At 68.4% G+C, this 12751-nt stretch overlaps 3 protein-coding genes across 3 annotated transcripts in view; all 3 read right to left on the bottom strand.

The window, feature by feature from the left end:
- Window positions 1–1296: 1296 nt before the first annotated feature.
- On the bottom strand, window positions 1297–2737 carry CHLNCDRAFT_57005 (expressed protein; the record flags this gene model as incomplete). Its single annotated transcript, XM_005849920.1, has 3 exons — window positions 2411–2737; window positions 1576–2139; window positions 1297–1338 (listed from the first exon to the last, which is right to left on the bottom strand). The coding sequence occupies exons 1-3, from the start codon at window positions 2549–2551 to the stop codon at window positions 1297–1299; spliced, it is 747 nt and encodes a 248-aa protein (XP_005849982.1). The 5' UTR covers window positions 2552–2737.
- Window positions 2738–3595: 858 nt separating this feature from the next.
- Window positions 3596–7605, bottom strand: CHLNCDRAFT_8109 (hypothetical protein; the record flags this gene model as incomplete). The annotated part of the gene is made up of 11 exons (XM_005849919.1): window positions 3596–3649; window positions 3923–4058; window positions 4125–4243; window positions 4438–4542; window positions 4646–4880; window positions 5593–5671; window positions 5943–6044; window positions 6252–6366; window positions 6706–6806; window positions 7041–7145; window positions 7347–7605. Coding segments are annotated over 11 exons (1410 nt in total), but the record flags the coding sequence as incomplete, so codon positions are not given.
- A 955-nt stretch (window positions 7606–8560) lies between these two features.
- CHLNCDRAFT_141888 (hypothetical protein) overlaps window positions 8561–12751 on the bottom strand; it is a gene marked incomplete at both ends in the record, with an annotated part of 8127 nt that continues 3936 nt past the window's right edge. The window contains 14 exons of the mRNA XM_005849918.1: window positions 8561–8658; window positions 8880–8950; window positions 9217–9300; window positions 9528–9622; window positions 9821–9946; window positions 10152–10210; window positions 10409–10468; window positions 10642–10709; window positions 10945–11043; window positions 11268–11349; window positions 11501–11689; window positions 11917–12010; window positions 12213–12348; window positions 12615–12738. Of these exons, the coding sequence (XP_005849980.1) occupies window positions 8561–8658; window positions 8880–8950; window positions 9217–9300; window positions 9528–9622; window positions 9821–9946; window positions 10152–10210; window positions 10409–10468; window positions 10642–10709; window positions 10945–11043; window positions 11268–11349; window positions 11501–11689; window positions 11917–12010; window positions 12213–12348; window positions 12615–12738 (1385 nt within the window). The remainder of the gene's footprint in view (window positions 8659–8879; window positions 8951–9216; window positions 9301–9527; window positions 9623–9820; window positions 9947–10151; window positions 10211–10408; window positions 10469–10641; window positions 10710–10944; window positions 11044–11267; window positions 11350–11500; window positions 11690–11916; window positions 12011–12212; window positions 12349–12614; window positions 12739–12751) is intronic.

Below are 12751 nucleotides of genomic sequence, written 5' to 3'. Positions count from 1 at the left end.
ATCCAACTCGGGCCGCCACCTCATACCTCAACTTTGCTTGCCCCGAGCGATCGCCACCACTCAAGCCGACCATCCCCGCTCCTGGCGGCATTTTTGCGGACAGACACACCCTCTCCTGAATGTCATTTGACGACACTTCCCAAAGAACTATATGCCACCGTGATCCAACGCGTCCTTGCCCAGTTTTGGCACGAACAGAAGCTCTGTACCTCACAGCCCTCCTCAACCCTCTTGACTTGCGGCCTGCTTCCTCTCCTTAATAGGCGCCTGCAGTGTGCACACCTATCCCCTGTCACCCTCGATTCTTGATTCAACCCCTGAAGGTTCGTTTGCAGCAGTGTAAGCCAACAGTGCACCGCCGCGGTAGGGTGGGCAGGCGGGCAGCACCAGCGGACTGGAACAGGTGCAAGGGGGGAGGGAGAAGCAGCGGCGGGCCGTCGGATAGCGCTACAGGATGGGTGGTCACATTGGCAGGGGAGACAGGCAGGGGCCCTGCGCGGGGTTGCGTGCGACTGCGTGGGTTGGTGGCTGAGAGGGGCGTGCTGCTCGGCGGCAGGCATCGCGATCAGGGCCATTCGTTGTTGAGGGCGGGTTAGGAGGAACAGAGGCTTGCCCAGAGCAAGCAGGTTGGGAGGCAGAGCGGCTACGGGAAAGAGGCGACGACGTACATGCAAATAGGGGCGGGGAATAGTACAGTTCACAAGTGTGTGGTGGCAAAACAAAGCAACAGATCGTAGGGAAAACAAGCGGCAAACCGCGGGAGATTGTGGCAGGCTGTGCGCGGCGGGCGGCCGGGATGGCCGGCGTGCCTCAGCGCCGCGCTGCCTGCATAAAAACGCTGCCAGGCGGCACAGGGGGGCATGAAAGAGGGATGGATCAAGTGAGGGGGCGTGCTGTTCCGAAAACACACGCAGGCTGGGATCTTCTCGACGACATCGCAGAAACCCCGCGCTGCCCGCCAGCCGGCGGAAGGTGCCTGGGAAAAAGCTGGCGGCAGGTTGGCGGGAGGGACAGGTGTGGGGGCACGCGAGGCGCACAGGGCGCCAATCAAATCTCTGCTGCTCGGCCGGGCCGGCACGCCTTGTGAGATGGGCAGGGCAAGGGACGCTAGGGTGGACGCTAGAGACGGGTATACTGCAAAGGGGTGTACTGGCTGCGCGGCGCCTCCCGCCTCTGCGGGGGCTCCGCGGCGCTCCAAGTCTCAGTCGTTGGTGTGTTGGGCCGCCCTGCTCGTGGGGTGGCAGCCGCGGCCCAGGAGGGCTGGCGCTCAGCGCTCGGAGTGCAGGCAGTACACCCTCAGTACATTGCCGCCACATAGTTGTTCAGGACGTCGCTGTGCTGCACAGGCAGGCGGGAGGGCGCGGCGGCAAGTCGGCTTTGAGTTGGCTCGAGGCCAGGGGCAGGGCAGGGAGGCAAGATGCTGCAACAGCGGCAGGCCCCAGCGCGGGTAGAGGCAAGCAGGTGCCAGCAAGCTTGGGCGCCACCAAGCGCGGCCAGCTGGCGCCGTCGTGCAGCCTCCACACGCCAGCTGGCGCCGTCGTGCAAGCAACGCCGCCGCACCCCTCCCAGCCGCACCTGCACCGGCCGTGACATGAAGCCGTCCAGGGAGCGGCGGCTGGCCTGGCAGTAGTAGGAGGTGGCGCGGTAGCCATCCACATCCGACCCCGCCTTGCCGAGGTGCTGAGCTGGCGCTTGGGCCGCGGAGGCGCGTGTGTCGCCTCCGGGCCCGTACCTCGCCTGCTCCAGCTCATCCAGGAGGGCCACATCGGAGCAGCCTGCCAGGCTGGCGGCGTCGCTGGAGGCGGTACAACCCGCAGCGTCCTCCTCCGCCGCCGCCGCCTCCTGCTGCGTGTCGCCCGCCGCGTCGCCGCCGCCCAGCAGCCAGGCGGCGACCCGCACGGTTGCAGAGGTGTGGGAGGCGGTGGTGGGCAGCAGCGGCAGCTGCTGCACCGGGTTGTCCGGCAGCATGGAGTGGTACTGGTCTAGGCAGGAGGAGGCGGCGCCGCCGCGCGGGCTGCTGCCCAGGCTGCCGGCCGCGGTGGCGGTGGATGCGGAGGGCGGCGCGGCCTCGGAGCGAACCGGCTTGGGCACGGTGCAGGCCGGCTGGTGTAGGTGCGGCGCCGCGGGAGGCGTGGGTTCCTGCTGTGAGAAAGGGCGGGGATGGCAGCAGAAGCAGGGTGAGTGGGCTGGGAGTGTGGGGGGGACGTGCGGCAGAGGGAACGGCCGTGGCATGGCAGATTGCGTCGGCACCCCGCAGGCGGGCCGGCAGATTGACGGGCAGGGGCCGTTCAAACGCCCAAAAGCGCTCCAGGCGCAGTGCAAGCGGCCATCGGGCAAGCAGGGCGGGTTCTGGGGTGGTCCGTGCAAGGCATGGAGCGGGAGCGGGCTGGCAAAGCGGCGGCGGGCGCACCTGGCGGGGGCAGTCCATGCCGACCAAGTTCTCGCAGGAGTTGCCCAGGCAGTGCTCCTGCGGCTGCCCCTCCCTGGCGTGCCAGTAATAGGAGGTGGGTTGGTAGTCCGCAGCCTCCCGCGCGTCCTGGGCGGCCGTCATGGCTGTGACTCACAGCTGCTGTTGGTGGCGTTGCGGCTCTGCTTCACCGGGGTGGATAGGTCACAGAGGGTATGTGCAGGCACCTGGAGGCGTTCAGGGGCGCAAACAAGCTGGGTTCGGGGCGTTGCCGCACGCGTTTGTGGAGTGGGCTGATGGGGCGCCCCGAGGACACAGTCCCGAGCTGGGGCGAACCGCCGAGCAGGAGAAAGTTAAGGAGACGCAGCGGGGCGCCGAGAGCACGTGCGCTCTCCGATTTTGCGCCACGTGGCGTGTCCTCTGAGGAGTCCAGTTCCGTCAAAGCTTTCATGGGAGCCTTCCTGCCTCACCCGGTGGAGCTCGGTTGCCAGACAAACGAAGAAAGCTACCGCATGCCGCCGACCGCGGGCCCAGCGCCTTGCCCTCCAGCCGCTGCCGCCGCCGCCGCGCAAGGCGCCGGCGGGCACTGCCACCGTGCTTGCGCCCACACCCAGCGACCCAGGAGCCTTGGCCCCGTTGCGCATGAATCCTAGGGCTGGTTAATTCTTGAGTCATAAGATGCGGCAACCAAAGGGTTGGTCTGCCTGCAGCCGATGAAGCAGCCGGGGCCCGGCGCCCGCCCGGCGGGCCGTGCTCTCCGCGCTCGAGCTCGGCGAGCGGCTGCACCCCTGCCTGCTGCCAGAGTCCTTGGCACGCCACGTGGCGCATCAGAATGCACAGGGAGGTCCAGAATAAGCAACTTTTAGATGTAGAATGCAAAGGGGGGCCGGCTCAGCTTGTAGACCAATCAAATCAGAAGGGCGGGAAATGGGAGGGATCGTCACACTAGCCGTCACACTGGGTGGAGGTTGGCTGTCGTTGAAGGAGGGCTTGGAGGGGGTGCAAGCACACATTGGTGGAAACCCGATCTCACTCGCACATGTGGTGACTGTGGCAAGGTATCAGCTGGGTATTGGCTTGATGGTACTTTATTCGGCACCAGGAGCTGGACCGGCCTGCCAACGCTGCCGCTGGCGCACCAGGCCAGCAGGCACGATCGCCGCTGGCAGCCGCAGCTCAGGGCTGCACCTGGAGCAGGCCCGCCAGGGCGCCAGTGAAGCCGGCATTGTAGTCGATGGCGACCTGCATGGGGGCAGGTGGTTGTGTGTGTGTGTGTGCGTGCAGTCTGCGACACTGCGTATCAGGTGTTCAGGTGTTACAGTCACCCCGCTATGATAGGCCGCGTGAGCAGACCTTGGGCAGGGGGCACACGTGATCAAGGGGGGTGGTGCGGGTGATGCACTCACGACTCATGTGCAGTCTGCGCCACTGCAGTGCATGCGCTTGCGGGGGCCGCCACCCCACCCCCGCGCACGAACGCCACGGCAGCCACCGCCGCCCAGCACATGCACACACCTCGTTTCCGACGTAGTCGGGCCTGACATCCTGGTAGGAATCATCGCCAGGCCCCTTTGGCCCCGCCACCAGCGCACCCTTCAGCACCTGCAGGAGGGCGAGTGCAATCAGGCAGGACAGCGTGGGAAGTGGCGAGCTTGCTTGTGGGCGGGCAGGTGGGCTGGGGCCTTGCGGCAAGCCCGAAGGGCGCCGGCTGCTACACTGGTGCCATGCAAGGCATGGAGCCGGGGGGCGTGCCTGGGGGTTGGGGCCTGGGTTGTTGAAGGCATCCCAGCCGCAGGGTGCTGGGCGGTCAGGGCAGGAAGCACCCCGATGGTGGCACTGCGGCACAGGCGGGAAGTGAGGGGAGGTGTCAACAGAGAGCAGTTTGGCTGAGCGGCAGACAGATCCGAGTGGCCCGCAGCCGCCAGCTGCAGCCAGGCCATCAGTGCTGCATCTGATCCTTCCACTCAGCCATCCACAGCCCAGCCGGTCGGTCCAGGAAGTCGCAGCAGGCGCCAAGCAGGCAGACCCACCCTGAGCGGCGGGTTGGTGCCCCACCCCACCACGTAGCTCCTGCCGGCGGAGCCGAGGGCATAATCGACCTGGGACTTGGCCAGGGCGATGGCGGCGGCGCGGTTCTGCAGGCAGGCGGTGGCATCATCGTAGGCACGGCAGGCCGCCACTCCCCACGAGCGCAACCGATGTTGGGTGGGCATCACAGGCCAAGGCACAGCCGCTCACCCGAGTGCCCTCGGGCAGGTGCTGTGCATAGAGCAGGGCGAAGAACGCGACGTTGGTGGCGTGGCGCAGGTTGCCCCACTGCGGAAGCAGGGGCGGGAGGCAGGAGGAACGGCGGCGCGGTGGGTGCACGTGGGCCATCCTGGGCGGGGAGGAGCAGGGGCAGCAGCCTCCGTGCCAACCAGCAGTGTCTGGCTCCCGCAATCGATGCGTCAGCAATGCGCCAGCGATGCGCCAGCTGGCTGCCACCTCAGCCCCACCTGCGACCAGCTGGCTCGCCTTAAGCCCAGCGGCGTTGACACAATGGACCAGTCGCCTGCAGCGCAGCGGCGGCAGCGCGGGCAGCACGGGCGACGGCAGCAAGCTCAGGACTTCAGGAGCTCAGCGGGCACTCGGCAGCAGCTGAGAAGCGGTGCTTCTTGCGGCGCCCGCCTGCACCACACCGACACCCATGGTACCGCCCAGCAACCCACCGGTAGCCTTGGTCCAAGTATCCAGGAATGTGGTACGGTAAAAATCAAGGTACTCGGGGAAGCCGGGTACTCGGCTGGCACCGATGGTGTACCCGGTGCTGCAAGCAGGGGAGATGGGTACCACCCGGGTGGAAAGTGCGGCACAAGTAAGGCTGCTGCCGCTTCCAGCAGGGCAGCAGAGAGGCGGTGGGCGGCTGTGCCGGGGTTGTCAGCCAGAGCTGTGGGCCGGCTGCCCCGCCGAGAGCTGGCTGGCCAGCCAGTTCCTGCAGCGCACCTCAGCAGCAGCGCCACCGCGGGCACATACTGGGCATCGTAACTGCACATGTTCACATGCGCGGGGGGGGGGGGGGGTGATGTGGGGTGGGGCTGCGTGCGTGCATGCTCTCCGCACATGGAGCACTCATGCGGTCCATATACAGGTGTAATGCGCGTGTATGCGTGGTATGCAGCCGGCAGTGGCGGCGGCGGCCCGCTCACGAGATGTAGGGGGCCATCTGCCAGCGCCCGCCCGCGTCGTTGTAGTGCTTGTGTGCCTGGGCCAGGTAGGTGGTGTTGCCTGCAGAGGTGGCAGCACGTGTCAGCATCCTGGGGCTGGCCATGCCATGTGGTGCCCGTGGTGTTGCCGCCATGTGGTACCAGTGGTGGTAGCCGTGGTGGTGGTGTGTGTGTGCGTGGGGTGGCGTGGGGTGGGGGTGGATGGGCGCATGTAGGCAGCAAGGAGACTGGCATGCACATGCCGCAGCGACCCCACCAGCGGGCCAGGCCTGGGCGCTGGCTGGAGCTCGCCGGCGCGCTGGCTGCGCGCCGTGGCGGCGGCGGGCGCGCACCGGTGGCGCGGTGCAGCCAGGCGGCGGCCAGCATGAGCTTGTCGAGGTATCTGGAGGACTTGTAGACGTCGGGATATCCAGGGAAGCTGCTGCTGTAGATACCTGCAGGCACACAGGGCAGCACTATGCAGAGACGCACGTGGCAGCCCATGCTGGGCAAGCGGCAGCAAGCCAGGGCAGCGCCGCAGCAGCAAAGGTAGCGGGTGGTTCAGGGCATGGCCACACACCCACACCATCCACCCACATCGCCGCCACACACCCAGCCCTCAGCACACACATGCCACCCACCAGGCGCAGCCACCCCCACACCTGGCACGTCAGCGCCCCACTGATAAAGCTGCTTGGCCCGCGCCAGCAGCAGGTTGGCGTGGGTGGCGTTGTCCGGGCGCAGCAATATGCTGGCCGAGGCGAGCGCCGCGGAAGTCTGCAGGCGGCGGCCGGGTGGGCGGGCAGGCTGGGTGGGTAGGCCGCGGTAAGCGGGCCGAGGAGCAGGTGGCAAGGGCGGGCAGCCCAGCAACTGGCCCGCAGCACTGCCCACGGGGGCATGGGCATGCATGGGGGCAGCAGCGGTGGGCACATCTCCCTTGTCCCCTTGGCCACCACGTGCGTCGGGGCGTGGCCGGCATGGCGCAGCATGGCGTAGCATGGCGCAGCGTGTATAGCACAGCGTGTACAGCCCGGCGTGAGCACAACATGAGCACAGCGTGCCCAGCAGGCCAGACGCGCACACAGCGTGAGCACAGCATGAGCACAGCGTGCGCACCATGCCCAGCAGGTCGGAGGCAGGCGTGGTGCGGTTCCACAGGTAGGCCCGCCTCTCCCCTGTGTACTCATCTGGGCGCCCCCAATACGAGTGGTCCACATCTGCGGGAGGAAAGGAGGAGGGGATGACATGTCCGGACAGGAGGACAAGGAAGGGAGTCAGCCGGCTCAGCGCTGGGAGAAGGTGGTGAGGAGCCTAGGCGGAGCCTGGGGCCCAGCCGCGGCACGCTGCCCCACCGCTGCGCCACGCCGTGCGTGCCTGCCGCCGAGCCAGGCACGCACAGCCGCACCCCCCGCCCCCACACACAGCCACAACCCGCGGCTCTGCCCACCCACCTGGGTCGCCGATGAGCCCCACAAACTGGTCCCGCCCGGTACGGCAGGCGGCCAGGTAGTCTGCGCCCCACTTGACCGCCCGCTTGGCGTGCCCCACCTGGGCCGCTGCAGTGGCGGGCAATAAGGAGGGCGAGAGTGGGGGGCAGGGGGGCAGTGTCTGTGCGGCGGGGGGCAGGGGTGGGTGGGTGCAGAGCAGCGGCAGCAGGGCAATGCGCGCTGCACCGCCACCACCACACACGATTCACCACTCCGCTCCTGCCCTGCCGCCACCTCAGCACGCAGCCGCCTGCCCCGCTGCCGCCTCACCTGTCGCGTGTCCCTGCCTGAAGTCCAGGGCTGCCCAGGCCAGGAAGGTGACCGTCTCTGCGGTGGTGAGGCCGTGCTTGATGGTATCTCCCGCGTCGAGATACCCCCCCACCACGCGGTCCCGCAGGTTGCAGGACCGCCGCCAGCCCACGCGGTTGCTGGCGGGCAGGGCCCCGCTGCGCTGCGCCTCGTAGAAGAGGTAGCTCAGACCCAGCACCTGCTTGTAGTGGGAGGCGCCAAAGGAGGCGGCCGCGGCGGCGGCGGCGGCGGAGACGGCGGCGGCGGTGCCGTCGGATCCGGAGCCGCCGGCGGGTCGCCGGGGGTTGTTGGCGGGGTTGTGGGCGTCCACCAGGGCTTGGGGGATCCTCCCGGGGGAGCCGGAGCGCACCGGAGCCAGCAGGCGGCGCCGGTGGCCGCCGGCGCCGGCGGCGCCTGCATTGACGGCCGCTTCTGGTGCTTCCCCGAGCCTGTGCGGGCCAGTGGCTGAGACAGACGCGCCCTGCAGAGCACGTGGAGGGGGAGGCAGGGAGGCGGGCCAGTGGGCAGGCTGCAGCTGGGGGCGTTTGCTGGTGCAAGGCGTGTGGCGGCGGGAAGGCGGCACTAGCGGAAGCTGGAAGGAGCGTCCCGCGCCCCGCCGGATTAAAGTTGCGGGCAATTTAGCCGATCGCATAGGCCTCAGGGAGCGGCAGCGGGGCGCAAATAGGCGTCCCGGCCCGCTTGCCGATCACGGCACCTGGGCGCAGACGCTCAGCGCGAGCGCCAGTCCAAGGGCCGGCAGCAGCCAGGGAGGTGCGCGATCGGCTTGCATGGCGAACAGGCCGACCGGAGCGGCCTGCAGGGTTCTTCTGTGTGCAACACCAGCTTCTGCCGCAGCCAGGTGGCAGGAGCTGGTGGGCTTACGGTCAACGGTCTCGACCCGGAACTGTTCCAACGTAGCCCTGGCGCAGCACGGCTGCTCTGGGTCGGGGCAGGCACAGGCGGCCGACGGGAGCTAGCATACACTGTCGCCATGTCGACATGCTCTGTGCAAGAGCACCTGCTTGGACTGCTGCAAGAGCCAGCCGTAATGCTGCTGTGGCTGGTCTACACGCCAAAATCAAATGAACACAGCGCACACATGCTCCTACGCCTTCCTACCCAGCGTCCAGCCAGCCCAAACCCTATACACACTCCTCCCACGTCTGCGTGCCATGGCGGGTGACCAGTCCGACAGCTCACTGCCCCGCCGCCTGCTGCTGCTGCTGCGGCTGCGCCAGCTTGCGCAGCTCCACCTCCAGCGCCGGCAGCTGCTGCTCTATGCTGCGTGCATACGCTGCGGCGGCGGCAGCAGGAGGAGGGCGGATGGCACGGGTGGGCGGGAGGGGCAGCGGCGGCGGCGAATCAACAGGGCACCGGAACCGCCTGGCTGGGCCGCGTATGCGGCCGGCATCAGCGCAGCACAGCACGCACAGCACACGCCGGGGGCGCAGGGACGAACCCTGGCCCGCCCAGCAAGCCCGCGCCGTGCCCGGCATGCCCCCTCCCGAGCCTCACCCGCCTGCCCCTTGTCCTTGCACCACGTCACCCACTTGCGGCAGTTGGCCAGGATGAAGTCGCCCCGCAGCCTGCGGGGACGGGGTCGCAGGGGCGCCAGCGGCTCAGAGGGGGAAAGCCTGCCTAACCTTTCAGCTGGGGAGAGGCTCTGCTTGGTCCACCAGGTTCGCCAGTGGGCGTGCGCCACCCCCCCCGTGACTGCACCCCACTGCCTCCCCCCACCCCACCCACCCAACACATACACAGCCCACCCTCCTCAACGGTGCCCACCTCGCCACCCCATCTATCCACCCTCCCACCATCACCACACCACCACCACACCCACCACACCACCCACCTAAAGTGCTGCTGCACCACCTCCCTGAAGTATTCCGGCGGGTGCTGCAGCTGGTCCAGCATGGCCCACTTGATAGTGTTGGGCCTGCGGGCGGGTGCGTGTGGGCAGCGTGCGTGGGCAGCGTATGTGGGCAGAGTATGGGTGCGTGTGGGTCTGTGTGTGCTGGAGCTGGGAGAATGAAGCGGTTCAGTGTTTCGTATATGGCGACTGGGAGCGTAGACGCAGCGGCAGGAGGGGGTGGCGGCGCCTGGATCCAGGCACGACGGCAGCATGCCACGCAGGCGGGTCTTCCGGGACAGAGGGACCCTCACATGAGCGCCGCCGAGTATCTGTTGCTGTTGCTGTCGTCGGCGCGCTGCTCGTAGCCGGGTTCATTGTAATACGGGTCGTCCACCAGGATGAGGGACTGGAGGGGGGAGGAAAGGAGGGCGCGGGAAGCAAAGAAGGGCCCGGGAAGCAAGGAGGGAAGGGCTGAGAAGGAAGGGCGGGGACTCTGGGCGGCACGCGGCAGGCCGGCGCAGCGAGGGGGTCAGCGCAGCACAGCACAGCGCAGCACAGCACAGCAGCACAGCGCGACACAGCCCCAGGCCCAGGCCCCCCCCACCTGTATCGAGATGAGCACTTGCAGCACAGTTGAATAGTCTGGGGACCAGCTCTCGCCGCGCCCGCCCTGCCACGTGCCCAGCAGGCTCAGGCACACCTTGCCCTCCTGGTACAGGTTGGGGTTGAACTGGGGGGGGAGGGAAGGAGGGGGCGGGGGCAAGGGGCAAGGGAGCGGTTGGTGTTGGGCAGAGGGAGATATGCGAGAGGCGCAGAGGCATGGGTGAAAGGCTGGCTGGAGGGAGGAGGCTTGCGCTGCCAGCGCCCGCTGCTGCCGCCACCTGCCCATGGTGCTGCAGTGCCCGGCGGTACCGCCGCCGGGTACCAGGGCTCACCCGCACGCTGCCGCCGCCGGTGGTGCGGATGAGGACCTTAGGGGGCACTCGCGGGTAGTCTGCAGGAGGGGCCGCAGAGGAAGGCGCTCACGGCGACGGGGGCGACATGCATGGCGGCGGCGAGGGAAAGGTGGCCGAGGCGGGTGGGAGGCACGCGCAGCCTTGCAGGGGCCACGCGCGGTCGGCGCCACCACCCACGGGGATGCAGACACGCAGGCAGGCAGGCGCCACATGTAGGCGCCGAGCCCGTCTCTCACCGGGAGGGAAGTAGATGTCAAACAGGAAGCAGCCGCCGCAGTAGGGCGTGTTCTCAGGCCCTGTGGTCCACAGGGGAGGGAGGGACGGGAGGAGGCATGCGGGTGGAGGCGGGGAGCAGCGGAGTGGAGCAGGCAAGAGGCCAGCCAGTCAAAGCCGGCTGACCAGGCTGCAGCGCACGCGGCAGGAGCCGGCACGCAGGCTGCGGGCGAGGCGGGCAGAGCCTGCACCCCACCTGTGATGATGGCCTTCCACAGATTGCAGTTGGCCTCGTCAGCCACCACAAAGACGCTGCTGGAGGCGCTGCGGCGGCGAGGAGGGGAGGAGGGGAGGAGGCAGGGGGCGAGCGGGCGAGGGAGACGGCGGGCGGGCAGGGGTGGGAGACAAAGGAGGCGGGCGGCAGTGCAGGACGTCAGGCTGGGTGAGCCGCCGGGCAGGCAGGTCCAGGCTAGCGGGCAGACTGAAAACCAGCACGCTCGTCACAGCGAGAGAAAAAAAAGAGAAAAAAAGATACTAGGAAAGATTAAAGAAAGCGCACCTGACGGGGAGGTCGCTCTCGCACGAGGCCAGCTCGCGCCCCACCCGCCTCGCCCGCAGCTTGGGCTGCATCCACTCCGCCCTGCCCTGGTCTCGGTGGCTGCATGCGGGGAAAGGGTGGGAGGGTCAAGGCATCGGAAGGAAGGCGAGGAGAGCGCGCCGGCAGGCATTGAGAGGAGGGGCATGCAGGGGTCGCCGCCCGCCGCCAGTGAGCCCGGCCGAGCGATGCCTGCCGAGCGCTGCTTCCCAGGAGCCCATTTTTCCCAATGTAGCAACCCCAGCCTGAGCCCCTAAACCCTAAGCCCAGCCCTCCACCTCCCCCACCTGTGGTTGGTGGCCACCCCGGTCGAGATGCGGACGCGGTACTGCGACATGGTCAGGCGGTACGCCTCCTCCGCACACACCTCTGCAGCGCAGCGGGGTAGCACCGGGAGGAAGCTGTCGAGAAGGCAATGGTACGCTGGCAGTGCAGAAGCCGCTGGCCAGGCGTTGGGTGGGAAGCACCGCAGGCAGGCGGCCCAGCGACAGGCGGTACAGCATGGTCCCTCCTTCCCCACCTGCGCCGCCCTGTCCCGACGGCCCCGCCCCTCCCTCTCCTCCTGCCGTCTCCCCCGCCGCCGCTGCTCCAGGGGCGGCGCCGCCGCGTCCCGCGTGCACGGCGGCGGGCGCCGCGGCCGCCACCTTGGCCGCCGCCTCCAGCAGGTGGTTGGCCAGCTCCACCTCCTGCTTGTCCTCCTCAGACTCCCCTGAAGTCGGCAGATCGGGAGGGAGAGAGATGACAGGAAGGGAAGGAGGTTGGCTGGCAGGCAGGGAGTGATGTAGGCGGGCAGGAGACGTGAGCGGCAGCGAGTGGGAGGCGAAAGGCGAGCAGCACAAGGGGAGCTGGAGCAGGCGGGGCCGAGGGGTTGGGCGGGGAGCAGCAGCCGAGAGCAGGGCCAGCAGGGTGCGGCAGCAGGGAGCGGCCGGCACGCACCCTTGATGCCGCCGCGGGCGCCCTTGCTGCTGCCCGCGCACGCCGCCGCGGTGGCCGCTGCCGCCTGCTTGTACACACGCACAAAGTGAGTCACCTGCGGCGGAGGAGGGGAGGGGGCAACAGCACATGTTGCATGCTGGTGCAGCGGGGTTGCGAGTGCTGGGCCAGCGGCCGGCCTCAGAAGGCGCCCGGATTGTGCCGCCGCCTGCTCTCTTCGATGCCTCCAGTGCTCTGTGCAATGCTCTGGGACCCGGGCAGAGCCCACCGGTTGGGGCCAGCCAGCCAGCGAGCCCCACCTGCGCCTCCAGCTGGGCGATGGCGGAGGCGACGCTCCTGGCGCTGTGCGTGGCGTGCCAGGTCAGCAGCGCCGACGTGGCGCGGTCCTCGCACAGCGCCTCCACGCACTGCAGCAGCGTGTGGTAGAACTTGGTCCTGCGTGTGGGGAGGGGTGGGGTGGCGGGGGGTGTCCGGTGTGGGGGTACAGGCTAGAGACGGGGCGCTGTGGAGGAGTATGGAGGCACCATCCTACAAACAACCACACACACACACATCCGCCGCAACAACACACACCCACACCCACTCACCCACACACCACACACACACACACCACCACCACCATCGCACACACACACACACACACACTACCACCATCACACACACACATTAACACGCGTGCGCGCACACACACACACACACACACCGCCCGCACCTGGCGGGCCATGTCCTGGAAGGAGGCCGCCGACAGCTCCTGCGTGAGGTAGGGCGCCAGGCAGGGAGGTGGAGACGGCGGCGATGCAGTCGGGCGCGGTCCTCGCTCGCTGGCTGCGGGCGGGTC

This window comes from Chlorella variabilis (genome assembly GCF_000147415.1).
Source record: "Chlorella variabilis unplaced genomic scaffold CHLNCscaffold_4, whole genome shotgun sequence".
Taxonomy (NCBI): domain Eukaryota; kingdom Viridiplantae; phylum Chlorophyta; class Trebouxiophyceae; order Chlorellales; family Chlorellaceae; genus Chlorella; species Chlorella variabilis.
This window is presented reverse-complemented; position numbering and strand designations above follow the sequence as displayed.